At 35.9% G+C, this 20,679-nt stretch overlaps 3 protein-coding genes across 4 annotated transcripts; 1 reads left to right on the forward strand and 2 right to left on the reverse strand.

The window, feature by feature from the left end:
* Positions 1-267: 267 nt before the first annotated feature.
* On the reverse strand, positions 268-6,127 carry LOC127247127 (uncharacterized protein At4g26450-like). Its single transcript, XM_051268852.1, has 5 exons — positions 5,622-6,127; positions 3,225-5,133; positions 2,878-3,064; positions 2,506-2,560; positions 268-1,025 (listed from the first exon to the last, which is right to left on the reverse strand). Exons 2-5 carry the CDS (start codon positions 5,105-5,107, stop codon positions 973-975), a joined length of 2,178 nt encoding a protein of 725 aa, XP_051124809.1. The 5' UTR covers positions 5,108-5,133; positions 5,622-6,127; the 3' UTR covers positions 268-972.
* Positions 6,128-9,654: 3,527 nt separating this feature from the next.
* Positions 9,655-17,607, forward strand: LOC127247128 (peroxisome biogenesis protein 5). 2 transcript variants are annotated; one of them, XM_051268854.1, is made up of 15 exons: positions 9,655-10,094; positions 10,297-10,419; positions 10,492-10,639; positions 11,100-11,293; positions 11,824-12,072; positions 12,859-12,975; positions 13,663-13,830; positions 14,007-14,200; positions 14,742-14,988; positions 15,320-15,404; positions 15,816-15,925; positions 16,045-16,269; positions 16,985-17,050; positions 17,122-17,216; positions 17,293-17,607. In XM_051268854.1, the coding sequence occupies exons 1-15, from the start codon at positions 9,978-9,980 to the stop codon at positions 17,369-17,371; spliced, it is 2,217 nt and encodes a 738-aa protein (XP_051124811.1). In that variant the 5' UTR covers positions 9,655-9,977; the 3' UTR covers positions 17,372-17,607. The 2 variants fall into 2 exon arrangements, with proteins under 2 accessions (XP_051124811.1, XP_051124810.1); XM_051268853.1 differs by having other exon boundaries at positions 9,656-10,094; positions 12,853-12,975.
* A 215-nt stretch (positions 17,608-17,822) lies between these two features.
* Positions 17,823-20,539, reverse strand: LOC127247130 (probable protein phosphatase 2C 18). Its single transcript, XM_051268861.1, has 5 exons — positions 19,883-20,539; positions 19,297-19,677; positions 18,994-19,111; positions 18,696-18,919; positions 17,823-18,617 (listed from the first exon to the last, which is right to left on the reverse strand). The coding sequence occupies exons 1-5, from the start codon at positions 20,150-20,152 to the stop codon at positions 18,093-18,095; spliced, it is 1,518 nt and encodes a 505-aa protein (XP_051124818.1). The 5' UTR covers positions 20,153-20,539; the 3' UTR covers positions 17,823-18,092.
* Positions 20,540-20,679: the final 140 nt, after the last annotated feature.

Consider the following 20,679-nt stretch of genomic DNA (forward strand, 5'->3'; position numbering starts at 1 on the left):
TGCCCAAGCATACCTACATATATCTATGTAGTCCTAAAATTATACACAATACTTTTTAACCATTGATAAATACCTATATTCAAATGGCTTCCACCACAGCGCCAGGCATAGTCAACAATCTCTGCTCAAGCTAGAATAAAATATGGCAAAAAACAACATTGGATCACCTATCCCAGCAGAAGTATAAGCTGTGGCCACTAAGATATCATATCCCTCCCAAGGAAAAAAAGCACCGTATATGTGATTAGCAACAACTTGCAAACACAGCTTTCATTCATTCATGTATTGGGACATATAACATCAATTCACAATTATTAGTATTATATATGTGCTTTCTCTGTCGACCATGGTTGAGTTGCTACTGCTAGCTGTAAAAAGACTGTGCTTGTGTGCTTCTGATGGACAATACATATCTGTTTCTTTTATTTCATTCAAGTGGGTAAGAAAATCAATTACCAGCAGCCACCACAATCTGTCAGCTACTTGAATCTTTGATGTTCCTGAATCTGGAACTGGGACTGGGACTTCCAGAGGATCCATGCCTGTAATAATTCCAACACGTAATACAGAAAGGATTGTTTCACAGAAAGGTTAGTATAATCGCACCCACCATGAAAGTAATGATAATATGAAGTGTTCTAAAGCTTGAAAAATTTAGCAAGGATTCTTTGTGGTCAAAGCCTTTTAGCTAATTTGCGGTCAAATGTTGAAATTCTACAATTACAAGCTGTTAGGGGCATCATCTTACATGAAACTGCAGCTTAAATACAAAAGAGCAATTTCTATACATAACTATCGATGAGATAAAAAGCTGATTTTGAACATGGATCATAAGAGCAACAGCAAGCCATGTCACAAGATCCTCAAGGAAGAAATATAACCACGAGGGTCAGTGGTTTGCCCAGATGGGATGGAAAATTGCTTGCCTCATTAAGGCCGTAGAGCAATCAATATTGATGCACTGAACGATGTTCAAAATGGTTTGCCGTAGTCCTGCATTGGCTGCTCCCAAGGTCCCAGAAGACCTACAACAAATCAATAAAAAGTGAAAATTGCATATAAAGATGAGGCAACTTATCTTTGGTGATTCAATGAAGAAATAAGATCCTCTTATATTTGCATGGCCATTAGAAATGAAACTAAAAAATGAACGCTCATTGACAGAAGAATCCAAGGGCGTTCAGCAAGAATGTCTATATAGAAAGGGAGACAAAAACATGATATTCCATAGCCATAATCTTCACCATTTCACTAAAATAAGTGTGAGGCTACTTCTTACTTCTCATAGTTCAATAATTCTACTCTATACAGGCAATGTATTACCAAAAAAATTACAATGATTTCTATTGTAGGGGCTCACTCCTCAACACCTACTTGCATACTAAATAAAGGATTCGTTCGTAAAAGTTTGTTGAATATTTGAGAAAATTGGAAGAAGTAGAATGCAATTTGTTATCGAAAACCACATCTTATGTTATCTGAGAACATTAAATTTTAAGACTTAGAAAGCTACCATAACTAAAATTATATAAAAACAGATGCGACAATAAGGATATGACAGCATTGTAAAAGCTTAACTTAATAATATACCATAGTATTTCTACCAAGTTGAACATGTGGAATATTAAAATGTTTGACTTAAAATGAAGTATTGAAGGAGACATATAAATGAAACAAATTACATGCAAAGAGAAACGAGTAGAGTGCCAGAAGCGCCACCAAGAAGACAAAATACAATAAGGGTGTGTTTGTTCGGGGGATTGGATTTTGGTTTGGGATATTGAATAGTAAAAATTTTGAATTTAAATAGTTGTATAATGTGATATAAATAAGTATTGATGTGATATTTTGAATGTAAAATTAATTTTTAGTATAATATAAAAAGTGAAAAATAAGTGTGTTGATTTGATTTTTTGGGAGATTTTTTTTTATGAATAGCAGAAGTGCGATAAAATTTTATAAATGAACACACCCTAAATATATAAACATAAGCCACTGCATAGCCAAAAAACGGTCCAAATAGCCCAAAACAAACAAAAGGCAAAGTGACATAAAATAGCAAGCTAGAAATCGCAGACAGTGGACAAGATGACATAACCAGCTTATATTTCATAAAACCTATACCATATTAAACATTGGAAAACAATTTGAAGTTATTACTGAAGAACTAAACTCAGATTATGGCATGAAATCAAGGTTGGAACTACAAGACAATAAGATACCGAAATATTAGAGAATTAAAATAATATTTCCAATAAAAAAAGAATTGTATTCTCATCAATTGAACAAATTAGACTATTAATTGAAATCAGTATCCTTGCATAATTTTTGAACTTTTCAAGCATTAATTTTGAGCAGGCTTAAAAAATATTTCAATGTTGGGTGGTAGTGAATACGGGAAGGATTATGTAGCAATAGGAAAAGACACAGTCCACTCGTCAAGTAAAGGGAAACAAGCAGTATGGCAAGACTGGAAAAGTTACGGAACTAAGATATAGGCATTACTTATTGGTATTTCCCCCAGGGACATGTAAATCGAGTCATCATCTCCAAGCATCCCCTGCAACACATAGAATAAGATTAAACTCATTCTCGATTTATTTTGTACGAAAAGAATTGTTGTCAATCATCCATAACTGAGGTAAGTATAATTAAAATCATTTGAAAAGAATTAAGAGAAAATTGCTTGTTAACACAATATGTATAGGCATAATTATACACGTATATGGAATGCAAATGCACACAATGAAGCAAGTAATTCATTGACTGCAACATCTTCTTTAATAGAGGCAAGTGCTCTATATTGATCATGAACACAGACAGAGTAATCGGAACTTGACTAAATACACAGGGAGGTATAGTAATCAAATATGTTACCTCAGTGTTAGAAAGGGCCATATGGTTGTTGAGGGAATTCAAGTCCGTTTGTGCAGAACAGCTTGGGCTGTCATTTCCAAGAAGCTCAGAGATCATAAGCCCATAGCCGTCCTGAACGTCGGGGATTCCATCAGAGTTATGCATGTTATTTGGAAAACCATCCAGATCAGTGAACAAAGTGTCTGCCCTGTATAACCATGTTCATTAGTATTAATAGGAAGACCTATACAAGTTAGCCAAACCAACAAGAAAACTGAGGCTACAAGAATAGTAGTGAAATGAGTAAGCGTTCAGTGTGTTTAAATTCGAAAGTTTAATTGCAACAGCAGAATTCAACAAATACTAACCTTCTCTCTGGATTGCTGAAGGCTTTTTGCACTTCTGCAGAATCATTTTCGAGATCAATAACCTCAATATCAATGCTCTTAACACCATGTTTACAATTTTTATCAGGCATATTGTGATTATTGCCCATAGACAAATCAACATCAATGGGTACTCCTTCCTCAGGTTGAGTAATGGATGGAAAAATGATCAGCGGATCAGCATCACGATTCTCAGTGACATCAGAAGATCCAGATAGATTCAGATCACAGGTCTTAAAAGAACCTGGAAACAGCTGCTTCTCTTCCATGGATTCACATGAGTCAGCTTTTGGAGGAAGTGAAGTATCCACAATTTTCTGATCAGAAACTAAAGTCCCAAGAGCACTATGTGAAGTGTTTGGCTCTTGCAATTCTGGCGGATTTTTAATTGAGCTAGAGAGAGGAGAGGATACATTAGACTGAGCATCCACTGGAGAAACCCATTGTCTAATCTTTTTAGAATCCTTCATATCATCAGTCGTATAATCTATTACTCGTTTGGTACTTCTCTCTCTACGTATTAAGTTAGGATTTTGCAATCCTGATGTGCCTTCATCTGATTCTTTCTCTTTAGATGCAGATTTGTCTGGAAATGATCCAGCCTTCAAGCACTGTCCTGGCTTTACTGTGCACGTAACACCCAGGTCTTTCTCCATAGAGGGGTCACTTGATACATTCGATTGAAGGCTGTTAAGCTCGCGGCTCTGATGAGATATATCATTACAACTGGAACTTCCAATACCAACGTTCATCACTTGAGCTCCAGAAAATTCTGAAAGTTCACTAGCAATTTTCCTGACTTCATTCATGGAATTCTGAGCACCTTTTGGACCCTTTGTTAATGACGAACGAGCTTTAGTACGAAGATTTACAAATTTGCAGTGCTTTGCTAAATCAAAATGGTCTTCACTGACCAAAGTATCATCCTTTGTGGAAGACTTGACTTTATTGTCAACGTGTCTTTGTGGCAAACTGTCATGATTTCTGCCTGTTTTAGGAACATGAGACTCATCATTGAAATCAGTAGCATCATCGGATTGTCTTATGTGTTCTCCATCCACTTCCAATGGAAGACTCTTCACAGAGTTCAAAGCACCATTGTCGACATGCATATCATCTGCTGAGTTACATTTCTCTGATCCAGATTTAACAGGAGATTCACTATCAACTCCTTGAATTGATTCACCAGGAGATGAACTCTGCATCACAGGATTGCCATCTTTACGTTCATGCTGCTGAGCATGATGCCCAAAACTATCATTGTCAGCTTCCATGCCAGAGGAAGCCCCGCTAGCCTCAGCCAATGATCCACTTCTTCCCAGCTCCCTGTTTATCTCGGACCCAAAATTTTTAAAGGGCCCGGTTCTTTTCCTTCCTCTCACAGATGATCTCGAACCCATTGAATATTCATCGGAGTACCTTCTCCAACTTGGTCCTGCTTCTAGAGCAACATTTCCCAGACGGGAATGAGCCGATGCACGCCCATCTGCAGCAATCCGTGTTTTGTCTGCTTCAAGTTGCCTAAAGCCCTGAAAGTTGTTCACCTGGTCCTTCACATCATTAATCGTCCACTTTCCTGAAAGGGCGTTTAGAGGCAGCACCCCCGTAGAAACCAAATATTCAGCAGCTAGTTTACCAGCTTCCATGAATATATCCGTCTCCCGTGGAGGAAGCCGTGGAGAGTGTTTTGAGTGGCCTCCACGACTATAACCACCACGAGCATTGTTCCTATAATCGGTATTGTACATTCTTTGACCTCTCATTGAACCCTCAGGAGAAATTCGGGAAGCAGCAGCCATGCCCCCCACCCCGACGTTATTTGACCTGTAGCCATGCCCAGGTCCATTTCGATGCCTCACATGCATGTCTTCCAGATCTTCGCATAAACAGCCTATAGTTATGCATATACAGTTAGTTCAAGAAACAACAGCAAGCATTGAAACCTCATATTGACAGGCAGACGCGGGACTTGAAATTTCTGCATTGTAATCTTTGATTAAAACACCAAATTTGCAACAATACTACAAGCAAACACCAACAGAGACTATCTACCTATCCTTTATATTACATGAGTTTTCCTCTGCTGTACAAACACAAGAACCTAATGTCATATTAGCAATTTCATTGCTGGATCTAAAAATAGCATCCTTCTACCGATACTAACACAAAGATAGCCATCAATCATAGAGTCATCTAGACGTTTGTTTAATATCCTTTTAAGGACTTCCTACAATACTATAAAATTAAATATGCTTGTGTCTGCTATGGAGATACAAGTTCCAAATATTCTTCAAACCGTCGCCGTTCTTACAGATCTGCTTTCAGATCTTGTTATTTCTGAACCAAAATTCGAAATTCAGCTCGGCAGGGGGTGTTTACCTTGTCAATTTGAATGTAGTCAGTCCAGAGCTGAATTTTAGGGTTTCTGTCTTTCAGATCCAATTCAATTGCAACATCCCTCAACAGATCTGTTCAAGTCCGTCAACATAAAACACAAATTCATTACCCAGCCAAGCCAACGTACGTATTCCTCAACTCACGAGTCACAAAAACGTGTTCGTAAATATGCACAAGTGTTGTCTGTCTATAAATCTGCAGCTTAAAAGCGAAATATTCGCAATCCAAGCACGGTCCAGGAATAATTAACGGTGTCTGGTTACAGATACATGCGGGGTTCGGATTCTGCCATTTTTACAGAATAACGCAAAAGCAAATCCGGGATCGATATCAAGAGCTCATCCCTGGCCTCCCCTTTTTCATATTTCATTTTGAGGAGAGATCGCTCACGAAAAGAAGCTCGGCGAGTGCGATTCGTGCCGACCTCTTCACCATTATTCTTTTCAAACACCCCAAAAAGGAAGCTTGTGTTGGGAGCTTTCAAATTAAATAAATTAAATTAAGCAAAAGCAGTTAAATAAATTTTACATGGTGAACAACTGTTTTGTTGGATTTTGATTCATAATTTAAATAATATTTTAATATTCCATAAATATATATATATATATATATATCAATTTAAGATTGGTTGAATATTATATAATTTTTTTTCTCTCAAAAGATATGGATATTTTGAATTGGATGATAATACTATTATATTGATAGCGAGTGTAACAATATTTTTAAAAAATTAAAATGCATATTTTGAATAATTATTGTGAAAAAAAAAATATAATTTTGTAAAAAAATAAAAAATTATTACCAAATTGAAATACTTCGTTAAACTAACATTTAATTTGATTATAATTAAATTTTAATTTTTTTTTAATAATATTTTATGAAATAAAATAATATATTTTTATAAAAAATTTAAATGATATATTTATCTTTACATAAAATTGTTATAAATTTTTGTAAGCAAAGGCATCCATTCCTATGGCCATTGCATACTTTTCATGTTTGCATTGACTTGTATTTTAATTTAAATAATAAATATAAATAACACATTAAAAGGAGAAATACTGTATTTATGATGGGAATGTATAATTGTAGTATTGAGGAGAACACAGTTCAATTTGCAGTCAATTTCGGCATTATTTTAAATAGGGTCGATAGTGAAAATAATAATTACTACTTCTTCTGTCCCAAAAAAAAAATATATAATTTTATTGTATTGGATATAGTTGGTAAAAAGTAAAGATAAATAATTTTTTTACCCTTGTAAGTATATTAGTGTAAAAAATAGCGACAATTGTATAATAATAGTGAAAAAATATGGATAATTTTATGGTGATTTGGTTATGTATGGAAATAAAGCTATTGTTTTAGGATGAACAAAAATGATAAACAAGACTATTAGTATATTGGGACGGTGAGAGTATAATTCTTGCGGAGATAAGACAATGGTGTCATGAAAATTTTTTGTTTACGTAAAATGTAAAAAATTATATAAATAATAAATATATACTCTCTCCGTCCCACGTACTATGTTTACGTTGCCGTTTTTGTCCGTCCCATATTCCATGTCACTTTTCTTTTTTTGGAAAATGATTACACATTTTAATCTCATTTTAAACTTTTTAATTTATTTTTTTTAATTTTAATTAAACTAATTAGTAGTTATCTTAATCTTAATTTATAATTATTTATATGATAGGATAATTATTTTTACTAATATATTCTTAATTATCTATTAATTATACCTCTCTTAAAATACCGTGTTTACAGTGTAGCGGACATGGTATTATGCATATAATTTATTAATTTATTTAAAAAAACATTAAAAAAAATTTGTAAACAAAATAAAAAATTTATAGCTTTCTAATCAAGCAACAAGCCGATGTTAGGTGAGGTGAGGTAGGTAATAGGTATGATGGTAGCAATAACATTAATTCGTATCTCTATTTTTATATATATTTGTGAATATTACTCCAATATTTATTTCAATTTTTTTTTCTATTCGTTAAATCTATACGGCAGTATATTTAGTATTTATTTAATAGTAGATGATTTTATATTTATAACTTATTTATTATTTTTTATTAATAATATTAATTTATCACTATTTTTCTTTAACTTATCATAAAATGTTTTTGTTAATTTTTTAATAAAAATTTAATAGTATTCTTACTATATATATATTTTTTATTGTACAGTATTTTTATATTAAAATATTTTTAAAATTTTTGTACACAAATACAATAAACATAAAAAATTCAAACAAAAAATGCATATTAAATTTTTATTTTGAATTTGAAATATTATAATGCAAAAAAATACTTCTATGGTGTGGTTGGTTGGAATATTTAATTCAAATTTTACTATTTATTATTTAAAAAGATCAAACCTTATACATATTTTTTTATATTTATATATTATAATAAATATTAATTTTATATTCAAATTTTCAAATTAATATATATTATATTACATTTTACAATTATTTAAATTTAATTTTTTACTATTTAAAATTTAAATTCTCTTAAGTTTGTTTGAGGGTTTGAATTTTGAATTGGAATGTAAATACTAAAAATTTTGAATTTGAATAGTTGTATGATGTGATATAAATAAATGTTGATGTGATATTTTTTAATGTAAAATTAATTTTTAATATAATATAAAAAATAAAAAATAGATATTTGATTTTATGTTTTTAAAAAAAAAATGAGATCGAACAGCGAAAATCTAATTCAATCCCCCGAACAAACACACCCTTGGTATATCCTATCAAAAGCAGTCACACGGCTACACTTTTTGGGTAAGAGTGGAAATTTAAAATAAATAAACAACTCGCCCAACCTTTTAACCTTTTACTTATATGTACGAACAATTACCAATTTAATATTGCAGAAAATAAAATATTACTACCTCAATCCAGATAATTAAGAATATATTAGTAAAAATAATTAATATATAATATAAATCATTATAGATTAAAATTAAAATAATTAATCAATTTAATTAAAATTAAAAATTTTTAATAAAATTAAGATAGATAATCATTTTTAAAAAAAAAAAAAAAAAAAAAGTAATATGATGAGATGCGAGACAAATTGAAACGGCAATACGGAGATGAAGTACTATATATTTTTATATTGATTCATTTAGCAACTACTTTCTTTTATAAAAAAGAAAAACAAACTTATAAGTATATAAAATATACGGATAACAAAAGGACATACAATAAGTTTTGAGTTATACTTCAAAGTTAATATAGAGTATGTTTATTTTGGTGGAGTTTGAACAAAATTGGTTTGAATTTGATATTAATATAATGTTTGATGAGATATTTTGTGAGACAAAAAATTATATATATTTTTTTTATAAAAAACAGAGTCAAAATAATAAAATGTGAAAAAAAAATTGGTTAAAAAATCAAACTCATACTATATTTTGAAATGATACAATGAATTAACAATATGAGTTCAAACTCCGACGCCTACCGATCCACTTGGCTCACATGGTTCACTTAGCGTGACTTGTCTTGTCGAACTTAATTTACAGAGTACTAAATTATATCGAGGATCTACCGGTGTGCACTTTATAAAATTATGTATAATATTAAATTATTAATAATTTTTATATAAAAATATATATTGAAGGAAACATTTTTTCTTAAAAAATGTTAAATATTAATACAAGCCAAAATTTAGAATATAGTCTAATGAAATAATGCTACAAACTGGGCTGATGTCATTCCAAATCAAAACCATAAAAAAAAAATTGGTCGCATGGATTGTTCTACCCTAATGGGCTCCGCCCGGCCGGTTTCGGGTGGACCCGGCTGGGATTCATTGTATGGGCCTCTCTTGGGTTAGCCGGGCTGCGCACTGAACCGGACCGAGCTACAATGATATAGGTTTGATATTTTGCCTGATAATTTTTAATTAAAAATAAATAAATAAATAATTATATAGGGCGGCCCGCGTTCTGTTTGGAAAATAAAAAATAATTTTGGAAAATATCTCTGAACTTTGTAGGCGGCGATGATGGAATTGCTCACAGCCAAACACGCCCCAAAGCCTATCGCCACGCCAATGGTCTCCTGCACCTAGGAGAACGAAACGACCAACCCCCCTCCCTTCCCTTATCACAAAAATCTTCCACTCGATGCTATTGTAGCCTCTGTTCACCGTCTTGTTCTTCTCCCACCTTCGTCTCGACGCGGGAATTCCATTCGTCGTATGCAAATTATTGTGCATCGGATTGATCGGAAGATTTTAGGTGGCTGCTGCTGCTGCTGCTGCTGCTGATTTGCAGTTGGTGGGGTCGGGAATTCTTGACGTATAGGGAGTTAATATGGCGATGAGAGACTTGGTGAACGGCGCCGCCTCATGCGCGGTGCCGGGGTCGAGTTCATCGAACCCTCTCGGTGCTCTTGCCAACACTTTGATGGGCTCCTCCTCCAAAACTCAGGTTCTTGCGTTCTTCCTCTATCGTTGATCGATTCTGTTAGGAGAGTTGTTTGGTTAATTTTTGGCGAGAAGGTTGAGTTTTCATGTCAGAAGTGGAGAGACTTGCCCTAATTGTAGATTAGAATGAAATTCAGTGTGATTTATATGTGATTTTGGATTGAAGATTGATCACTTGTACACCTACTGGATTCATCATCGTACAGGAAAGGCTTAGAGAGATACCTACTGCAACACCTACAGTTTCAGGTGGCAATTTGTATGGGGAACAGCCCTTGGCCGCCCTCCCGGGATCAGAGCTTGAGCACGCACAGCATTCCAGTGCACAGGTTTGATTTTAGCCACTGTATGTTCGCCACTTGAATTTACTGGATCACTATTTAAATATATGTCTTGTCCAGGGTTCAGAATTTCTTCAAGGCTTCCGTTCTGTAGATCAAAATGGGTTTTCAGATGCTTGGGATGAGATACAGAGGCCACAAATTCCTCAGTTCCAGGGCAGGGATGGTCTTCCTTTAGAGCAACCTTTTCATCAACAGGATTTAATAGGTTAGTTGGAAATTTATTTTTATCTTCTCTTGCTTTGAGATTATTACTGTAGTTGTTACCTGTGGTTTGCCTTTACCTTTTTGTTATTTTTATCTATGTTCCATAGAACCTAGAATACTTGGTTGCTTTCTTTGTAACCCTTGTCGTAATTATTTGGTTTGCTTTCATTGCCCTTTTTCTTAACTTCGTCCCTTTTCCATGGAAGTATAATACTTAATTGATTACTTGCTGTCCTCCTGAAATTTGTGATCTCCCAAGATCTATCCCTCAAGTGTCCGTGTAGTCGTATGATTGCTTGATTGAATTATTGACTTGTTGCAGTTTCAAACTTTATTTCTCAAACAAGATGCTAGTGTTAATTAGATAATGGGTGATGCCCGGGGAACCTTTTCTCATTAAATTATGTAGAAGCTTTGGCATTCCAATCAATAAATTTTAATAGTTGACCCTCATACTGCAGGACCACCTCAAAGAGTGTTGTCGAATTTTTTGCATTCATTTATTCACAGCAGCCATGGTAGCATGCCATTTCGACCGACTTCTCTTCCAGTTTTAGGATTATCTGAAGGTGATAAGCAATGCATACGCGATCGTACTAGTATTATGGCTCGGCACCTGTTTGCAGACAGAACTGAAGACTTTATTCAATCACAGGTTTTTTCCATATGTTTCTTCAAGCCTGCACTAACTTTTTAATATGTTGATATGTTCAATCTTTGTCGATTCTGTGTAGTGTGTATTATATGATTGCTCATTTTATATTTCTTGAGCCCTGGTGGATCCTTTGCTTTTGCCTGCGTATGCTTTCTTACTCTTAACTACAACTGCAATCTATTGTAATTGGCAGTTCAAGCATGCGGTTTTAATTATCTGTGTAATATATTGTTGACATTAAATAGATATATGGTAGCGAAAGGCCTAACTGTCTGAACTCCAAATGGAAGTAATTAATTAAGTTCTTTATGTCCCATGGTAAAAATGGGAAAAAAAATATTGACGCTTATGACAGCCTTGATTGCAACACTATTTTTAAGTTGCACTAGTGTGTAGTGATTCACATAATTAGTGAGACCATGACATATGTTTTGCTTCAGACTTCAGTTCAATGCTCTTGTTTGCTTCTTAAAATAGATATTATTTACAACTTTGTATGTGACATTTAATTTAGAATTTGTAACTTTCAGGTTAATGCCCTTTTGTCATCTTTGGATATTGATAATGATGTTCGAGCTAGAGGACACATTCCTGGGAGATTTTCGGAGCTAGAGGAGTTCTGGAATGAATCACAAGGCATGAAACCTGGGCCACATGGTGTGGATGGGTGGGTTTCTGAATTTTCACAGCATCAAGCAGCTCGTGGTGATCCAAATATGTGGGTTCAGCAATTTGAACGAAAACATGGCGCTAATGGTTGGGCATCTGAATTCGAGCATGTAAGCATGCTTCCCTGCTTATTGTATTTTCTCAATTCTGAGACTACATCATTCGGTGCATGTTAGTTACATGGCTATTTCTGCACTGGATGTCTTGAGTCACTATTATAGGGTATTTCACATTGGGACAGACACTTTTTATAAAAAAGATGGCAATTGTGTTATTTATCAATGAGGGAAAAAAGTGGATAGCCATTTGTTGTTTCACTGCAAATGAATCTTTAGATGGCTGGTTTGCCTGTGTGACATGGGTTACACTAAAAATGGTGCTTGTGGGGTTAATAGCATGGGCAGGAAGAAAAATAACATGTGCCGTGTTATTCCACCCTCTTGTATTCCGTCCTTCTGTATGGCAAATCTGCCTTCTTTAATTGCTTGTATTCCACCCTTTTGTATGTGCCTTGTTTTGTGTCCATGTGGTGCTTTTAATGATATTTTTACTTATTTACATTAAAGAGAAAGGGTAAACAGTTTTATCTGAAAGAGAATCTTTGATAACAAGAGTAACACCCGTACTTCAGTTTTTCATCTAATCTTTGTGAGGATTGCCAAATCTTCCTACAGAGTTCTATACAACACCATAGTCATAAATATGTACTACTTACTAAATAGGAGAAGTATTGAGGAATTCATGTTCTCACCCTATATTGAAAGTATTCGCTCTTGTAGGTTTGCCTGCCCATCACCTTGAGCCTTGGATTTATGAAAGCTGTTTGCATGCAGGACTTTGTGACACTTACATTTTTCAATACTTAGTTACATTTCTACTCTAATTTTCAGGAACAGTCTCAAATTGCTTCAATTGATCAAATGAGAGGTTCAAGTATCCCTAATGTGGCTGCCATGGAGCAGAGTCGCATGCTTGCACACACACTAGCTCAGAACAATGACCCAAAGTTTCAGGTTGTATATCATTTTTTGCACATTGTACATGGTTATTCATTGAGTGATCCATTTCTTTGTACATGCACAAGCCTTCTTCATTAATGGAGAAAGATAGCGATATGCAGTCAAGCAAACAACAGGCTTGAAATAGGATTGATTATATATCCCTAGAGAACTAGAAACGAAATTGAGAAAAATAAATACTTGATCCAACTGGGCTTATAACGAGACCGAGATATATGGGTTTCCTCTTGCACCCATTTTGCATAGATATCTTGGTCTTCCTTCTGACCATTGGAATTATGTTAACTAACTAAATGGATAGATAAACAGCAGTGTCGCTCATATTTGACTTGCAAGTAGACCACATGCGACCTGGATTATCCTAGTATGATGATCATCATGACTTTAAGTGTGTTTTGATTTTGATGTTATAAGATAATGCACAAAGGCCTTGTCAATTAAATAATATTTTAGTTCTGTAGATATATTTTGACCTTGTTTACTATTTACTCTTTGACCTAATTAAATAATATTTTAGTTCTGTAGATATATTTTGACCTTGTTTACTATTTACTCTTTGACCTGGTTTAATATTTACTTTGATAGTGAACAAGGTATATATACATATATACACACACAAAGGGCCTAATAGTTTTTTCCCTCTTGTTTTTTCCTAATGTTTCTGCTATCTTGTGCAAACAGAATTCAAAATTCCTTCAGTTTGTATCAAAGATGAGCCGTGGTGAACTCGCAATTGAGGACAATCAGTTTAAGCCAGCTGCAATCTCCAAACCTGGTGACTGGGCAAATGAATATGAGCAACAATATAGCGGAGGTCAATCATGGGGTGATCAGTTTGCAAATGAGCAGGCAAGTACTATAGTCAAGTGCTATTATCTGCATTTATTTTGATGGTACTTGTATGTCAGTCCAGTCAGTTTTCAAATGAGCATGCCTTTCTGTTTGTGAGTTTTTAGCATTAATATAAGGGCGAAAAATAAATGAATCCATTTTAAGTTGTTGGTAGAAAAATTACTATATTTCAGCATTTGCATGGACCTCATGGCTGGGCAAATGAGTTTGCTGCGGAACGTGAGCAGCACAGAGCGACTGAAGATGAATGGGCCAGCGAATTTTCCAAGTTAAATGTCAATGATTGGGCTGAGGAATTTGAGCGTCATGTTGCTGATGGAACATTTGCTGATACTTCTGCTGATAGTTGGGCAAATGCATATGATGAGTAAGTTCAGTGTTGTTTCAAAATTGGGAGAGAATAAACTAATAAACTTCTAATTGATCTCTACTAGTCATTTCCTATTTATGAATCTCATTGTGCCTTTCAACATTTGCATTCTAGAAATGTGTCTGTTCTGTCCCAGGTATCATGCCATGTTCCTCTCTAAATAAATGTCCTCGTGCTTAAGAAACTATTTTAAGAAATAGTATAATTCCATAAGAAATTTCTTTCAATATCCTTAATTGTGTGGATTGCATTAATGTTCACAATTGCTATTATAGCTGCACCATTTCTCACTCTGTTGACTATTACAGATAAACCCAAACTCATGAATGCAGTGTATTCATCAATTCATTTAGTTGATCATACCTGAAATCGAATTCAAAATAATTTTCAAATATTTTATGGCCAATAGATGTTTGACATTCTAAACCTTTTCAATTTGGTGCCATGTTCTCTTTAACTGTCCTGCACATGCACTGACTTTTGTTCTACTAGGAATTTCATATGGCGGCATGAACATAATTCTTGTTTTGATATACAGGTACCTAAATGAACAAGTAGCATTAAAGCAGAAATCAGGAGCATCGAGGGGGCTCTATGAGTTTTCTGATTTAAATCCTTACGTTGGCCATCCGAATCCATTGAAGGAGGGGCAAGAACTATTTCGTAAAGGACTTTTGAGTGAAGCAGTTCTTGCATTGGAGGCTGAGGTTATGAAAAATGCTGATAATGCAGAGGGTTGGAGATTGCTTGGTATAGCACATGCTGAGAATGATGATGACCAACAGGTATATTTTTTCCTACATTGGACCTTGTAACAGTTCTTCTCTTTTCTTTTTATTTTTTTTTTTATTTTTTGTCTGGTATACTTGTTATCTCCTTTTGAATTTCTCTGAGTTGAAAACACTTAGTTACCTGAGAAATTTTTATTGGATAGGTATAATACACTTGACTGTATTAGATTCTTACAGAATGAACCATTGGAGATAGTTTCTTTTAACATTTCGAACACTATATTATGATGATGATGATGGTGTTATTTGAAGTAATAAATCCGAATGCTGTGTTTCAATTGCTTCTTTGTTACCCTAATATTTTACTGTTACGTGCTTGTCTCAGGCAATTGCTGCTATGATGCGCGCACATGAGGTTGATCCTACTAACTTGGAAGTTCTTCTGGCTCTTGGTGTGAGCCATACAAACGGTTAGCATTTAACATTATGTATTTGTCTAATGTTTTGGTGGGTGAAAATTGGAAATGCATATACTTTTGGTTTGGGTAAAAGACATTATGTGGTTGCATAATGTTGTACGGGATAGTAATTTGATTATATAGATGTGTATGAGTTGCGTGGATGTGCTGAATGAAATTGAATATTTGTGTATACATATATATATATAATTTGAAATAAATTTAAATATTAGTTTGTTTAGAGTGTGGAGCACACTTGGTTTTGTAGCCTTGTAGGCTCTTGAAATGGTTAACTAAGCCTTTTGTCTTTCAATTTCTATATAAAAATGAAGGTTAGGCATTTAGCTCTTGATTACTCTTCCATGTGTATAATTTGTGTTGTAAGCAAATTATGCAATGATTATCCTTTTTATGAAATTTCAGAATTGGAGCAGGCAGCCGCACTAAAGTATTTGTACAGTTGGCTGCGCCATCATCCCAAGTATGGGAGTATTGCTCCTCCAGATCAACCTGAGAATCTGTATTATGGTGATGTAAGTGTCTTCACTGACTACCACAAATCAACCCATGACCTGTGCTTTCATGATTGTATCTGTTGGCCACTGTATTTTAAATGAGTTTCATCTTTTTGGTTTTTCTTTTGGTGGTACAGGTGGCTACACTTTTTAATGATGCAGCTAAACTGGCACCTGAAGATGCCGATGTGCACGTAGTTCTTGGAGTACTGTACAACTTATCTAGAGAATATGACAGAGCAATTGAAGCTTTCCAGACTGCTTTGAAACTCAACCCTCAAGATTATTCTCTCTGGAACAAGCTTGGTGCTACACAAGCTAATAGTGTCCAAAGTGCTGATGCAATTTTGGCCTATCAACAGGTAACTTGGTTGTGTGCTATCTACATTTCTCAAGTCATGCACATATATTTGAATTGTATGCGTTTCACATGGTTTTACATATAACATGAATACATGATGATGTAATTGGAAAGTGTTGATGTTGTCATAATTGCCATTTTGTAGATAAATAGATGGTATAGCTGTCGGGAGATCTATAAAAGGGAATGCTTGAAACTTTGAAAATGTTAGGATGTGTTGACACCCTGGGTACCTGAGTATGGAAAAAAAGGATTTGTGAGAATAATTTGGAAACATAATTTGATTGCTTTCTTTACTCTTGTGAGAATAATTTGGAAACATAATTTGATTGCTTTCTATACTCTTGTGAGAATATTTTGGAAGTAATTTATTTTTTGTTTGTAGTTCCAAGAATTTAGGTGCTTTGCTAGTCTTAAAAGTAGCATGTCGAATTTGGAAGTGCAAAGCGATGGATCGCCTTCATGTTAACTTCCTTGGTAATTGTTATAACTAAGGTGTATTAAGCAGTAATGAATCAAATCTCATTTCAAGATGAGTTGGGTGAGTTAATAGAACAGAAATTCAGTTTGATATAACAAAACCGATGACACTGTGTAGCACTTAGCTTTTGGTAATTTTGTGAAAGCAATGTGCATGTTGTTCATATTTTCTGCACTTTTTTTCCATCTTCGCTGACTATTATGCCGAGTATCAAATGGTTTTTGCTGTTTTTCAGGCTCTAGATTTGAAGCCAAACTATGTACGCGCGTGGGCAAACATGGGCATCAGTTACGCAAATCAGGTCTGATTAGTTCTTATCCATCTTATCGGTTTAACTGTAACATATAATCCTAACACATCTATTCCGATCAGGGTATGTACGAGGAATCAATTCGGTACTATGTCCGGGCACTGGCAATGAATCCAAAGGCGGATAACGCCTGGCAATATTTGAGAATTTCTCTGAGGTAAATTTCTCAACCAACTTCACGCATCTGTTAATTCACGCAACACTTTATATTAATTCTGTACTCCATTGTACAGCTGTGCGTCGCGGACCGACATGCTGGAAGCTTGTGATTCGAGGAATCTTGAGGTTCTACAGAAGGAATTTCCCCTGTGATGAAATTACAACCTTGCTCAGGAGAATCCAAATACTCTACTCCGGCAGTCAGTCGTATCTCCGCCGCCGCCATCCACGCCAAGGATGAACTTCACAGGTATGACATACGACGGGGATACAGTCCAGGGATTATGAATAAGCTTGAAATTGACAAACATGGTTGTTGATATGTACCATAGAAATGTTGGGAGGGATTGAAATTAATGGTGCTGAAAATTCATTGCCTGTTTGCAATATATACCGTTATTTAAACATAAATTTCAATACCATTGTAGCAATGGCTAAGTTTGACAAATGATCTCATTATGTGGTCACAATTATAAAGGCAAAAAAATCATTAGGGAAACTTGAATCAGATTGGTGACCTATAGAGGTGTGAATGATTTTATATTGCACGCCTAAATTTTTCATTAAATAAAGAAACCAAACAGTAGCATTTTTATTTACAGACAATCATTAATACCATAATTCAAAATATTCCATCTCCATGGGGAAGCAGATTGGGTAACTTCTTCTTCATCTGCTTCTAACACACAACAAATTAAATGAAATGCAAAAACAAAATTCTTCTAAGTTCTAACAACACAAATGCTAGCGAAAAAATGTTAACCAAACAACGATGTTCTTTACCTTAAATTTTGAGTCAGGAATGACACAGGCAATCCTCCAGGATTTGTGTTCGGGTCCGGTTCAGGTCGGGTACTCGAATCGTAACGCGATTTCATAGCCATTTTCTCCAGCTCAGCGATCGTCTATCGAATGGCAAGAATCTTGGGAGACTCAGCAAGCTATTAACTCGGGTAATACCTTCAAGCGCCGACCATTCTTCATCGTCCGCAGTGGAAATGCACTCCGCCAAGCTCCTTTTCGACTGTCCCAAAGCCTTGCCAATTTCCTTATCGACGACTTCCTCTGCAACAGGCACTATTTCGCTGGACTCTTTAGTCGTCCCTGATCGCATGATGCCGTCAACAGCTTGTTCATCAGAATCTGTTTCTAACGGAACCCTCTTCGTTTCCTCTTCGGGAGAGACATTCGCTGCATTGTTTCTTGATCTAGGGGCATCGTGCATGCCCGCATGTTTGAGAAACAGACACACAACGGCACAGTCGTCATTCTTGGACGTCGGGTACTTAAGCCTCCAAGCTCTCGTAGCACAATCGACGAGAGCTCTAGCAGCTGTTCCTGGGCCAGGCGCCGAGGCCACGATGTCTACCGCTTCTTTATTGGATAGAACATCCCACACCTGATTCAAAAAGTTTAATTCTTTCAAAGAAATTTCAAAACATATTCGATCAACGTTGTGACAGGAGAGTATTATTACCCCATCGGTGGCAAGAATGACGAACTCATCTCTCTCAGTGATGTGATGGTGATACACATCCGGCATCGAGATTAAACCGAAATCCTTAAGACAGAAGTCACCGAAGGCTCTAGCCATGGCCAATCCCGGCGTATCGCTGTTCGGCAGCCATACCCGCGCCACGTCAGGTTCGTCCTGCAACGCAAAAACCCTCCCTAAACATTTATGGATCCTCGCAGCTTCCCCTGCGATTTTGATCCCAAAAAAGTAAGTTACACAAAGATTGCATACACAACAAAGTTTTCGGATACGTATATACTTGGAAGATTCGGTTTCAAGTCCACAGTCAGCTGTACAGCCTCTAATGAATTGTCCTCGCCCCGCGTCCCCAGGATTGCTCTTGAGTCGCCGATATTTCCAATTATAAGATCCTGACCCTGGATAATTATAACTCATTTCCATCGGTAAATCATAGCCAAATCCTTGTGTAGAATGGAATTTGTTAAGCAATCAGTAATGTTGATCAGTAGAGCTACGACACGGTGACGACCCAATGCACTCATTATCAAAACAAGAACTGTGATCGATCGAATGCATTTATTAAACCGAGATTCGTGTATACCTGCTTGATCAGAGTCACGGCAGTCGTGCCGCTGCAGAAGCAGTCGATAGTCGGATGCAGCTTCAGCTCCTTATCCATTAGCTTGAAAGCTTTAACAAACGATTTCTTGAGAGGAATATGTATCTCCGGGATGCCTTCGCCATCGTCTCCTTCGACTGATTCACATCCATCCTCATCCATGAAGTCGTCGAATCGTTTCATTCCTTCAACACTTCCATGGTTTTCATTTTCATCACTCTCAGGATTGCTTTCCCACTGCGTACGTAGCAGTATCGGCAGCGCGTCGCGCACCCTTCTCGAAACCATGTGTCCGTACGGGCCATGGCCGTCGAACACACCGCAGAAAGTTGCATCAGAATTGAAGCCTTCCGAGCAGAAATTCTACCGTGCAAACAGTCCAAACAAGTCATGAACTGATTCAAATTATCCCCAATAACAACAACAGCAATCGTAATAATTAATTCGGTGTTCTATCAATGCTACCATAAACGCAATTCAATTCGATCGAAGAATTAGGTATTCGGCAAATTCGAAGGAATTTCAAACAGTATGTGATTTTCTTCAGCAATGTTCAACAGAAACTGACCTCCCAAACGACCATGGAGTCTTGATTGGTTCCTTTCTTGCCTTGCTGAGTGTACAAGCTCGCGATGCGGCTCGACCCGTTCGAGAACAGCCTGCCGGGGATTTGATGCAGCGCTCGCTCCTCCGCTGCTCCGCCGCCGCTTAATTTACTGATTAAAGCGGCCAAGTCGCCGGAGCTGCTCTTCAATTTGAAATCAGGGTTTCCAATTCCATATCCGCTCTCCTCCCACTCTCCCTTTCTCTTCCTATTCGACGAATAACAAATACCCATTTAAAAATAAATAAATCCACCAAATGAAAGCTCACCACTCTCCCCTCAACTAACAAGCTGTTCATCAATAGAAAAGATCAAACTGCAGGGAATTTAGAGGAGAGAAAACGAAAGGCTAGAGCTAGAGAGAGAGAGAGAGAGAGAGAGAGAGAGAGGCAGGATTCAGGTGAATGGGGGGTGCCAGTAGGTCTGGATTTTTATGACTGTAGCTTTTACTGCTGGTTTTTGCTTTAGCTACCAGTGGTTTCGAAAATTATAAAGATTTTGCTTAGGATACTGTTTGTCCGAACGGACGAGCTCGTAAATATATATATATATATATATATGTAGTGCCTTGACTTGGGAGTCTCTGCAATTCAACGAAGATGGAGGTCAACACGTGCATTGGCAGCCTCGGGAGCTCTGAAATTATTATTTTAATATTACATGGAATATATATAATAAATAAATAATATTATTGCCATTGCTGACTTTCTTGGCTGTTGTATCCCAACCACCTCAGATCCTGCCGTTGATGTTTTGAAAGG

The sequence above is a fragment of the Andrographis paniculata genome, unplaced genomic scaffold (genome assembly GCF_009805555.1).
Source record: "Andrographis paniculata isolate CXL003 unplaced genomic scaffold, ASM980555v1 Contig32END, whole genome shotgun sequence".
Taxonomy (NCBI): Eukaryota; Viridiplantae; Streptophyta; class Magnoliopsida; order Lamiales; family Acanthaceae; genus Andrographis; species Andrographis paniculata.

What these genes read in the sequence shown, in the direction of transcription:
- LOC127247130 (XM_051268861.1), bottom strand. Translation starts at nt 20,152, where the DNA reads ATGGGTATTTGTTATTCGTCGAATAGGAAGAGAAAGGGAGAGTGGGAG. An exon ending in ACTCCATGGTCGTTTGGGAG is followed by an intron (nt 19,678 to 19,882) that starts GTCAGTTTCTGT and finishes TTTGCACGGTAG; the next exon opens with AATTTCTGCTCGGAAGGCTT. An exon ending in TCATTCTTGCCACCGATGGG is followed by an intron (nt 18,618 to 18,695) that starts GTAATAATACTC and finishes TTTTTGAATCAG; the next exon opens with GTGTGGGATGTTCTATCCAA.
- LOC127247128 (XM_051268853.1), top strand. Translation starts at nt 9,978, where the DNA reads ATGGCGATGAGAGACTTGGTGAACGGCGCCGCCTCATGCGCGGTGCCG. An exon ending in CACAGCATTCCAGTGCACAG is followed by an intron (nt 10,420 to 10,491) that starts GTTTGATTTTAG and finishes TGTCTTGTCCAG; the next exon opens with GGTTCAGAATTTCTTCAAGG. An exon ending in GCATCAGTTACGCAAATCAG is followed by an intron (nt 17,051 to 17,121) that starts GTCTGATTAGTT and finishes TATTCCGATCAG; the next exon opens with GGTATGTACGAGGAATCAAT.
- LOC127247127 (XM_051268852.1), bottom strand. Translation starts at nt 5,107, where the DNA reads ATGCATGTGAGGCATCGAAATGGACCTGGGCATGGCTACAGGTCAAAT. An exon ending in TTCAGCAATCCAGAGAGAAG is followed by an intron (nt 3,065 to 3,224) that starts GTTAGTATTTGT and finishes ATGGTTATACAG; the next exon opens with GGCAGACACTTTGTTCACTG. An exon ending in CCTGGGGGAAATACCAATAA is followed by an intron (nt 1,026 to 2,505) that starts GTAATGCCTATA and finishes GATTTGTTGTAG; the next exon opens with GTCTTCTGGGACCTTGGGAG.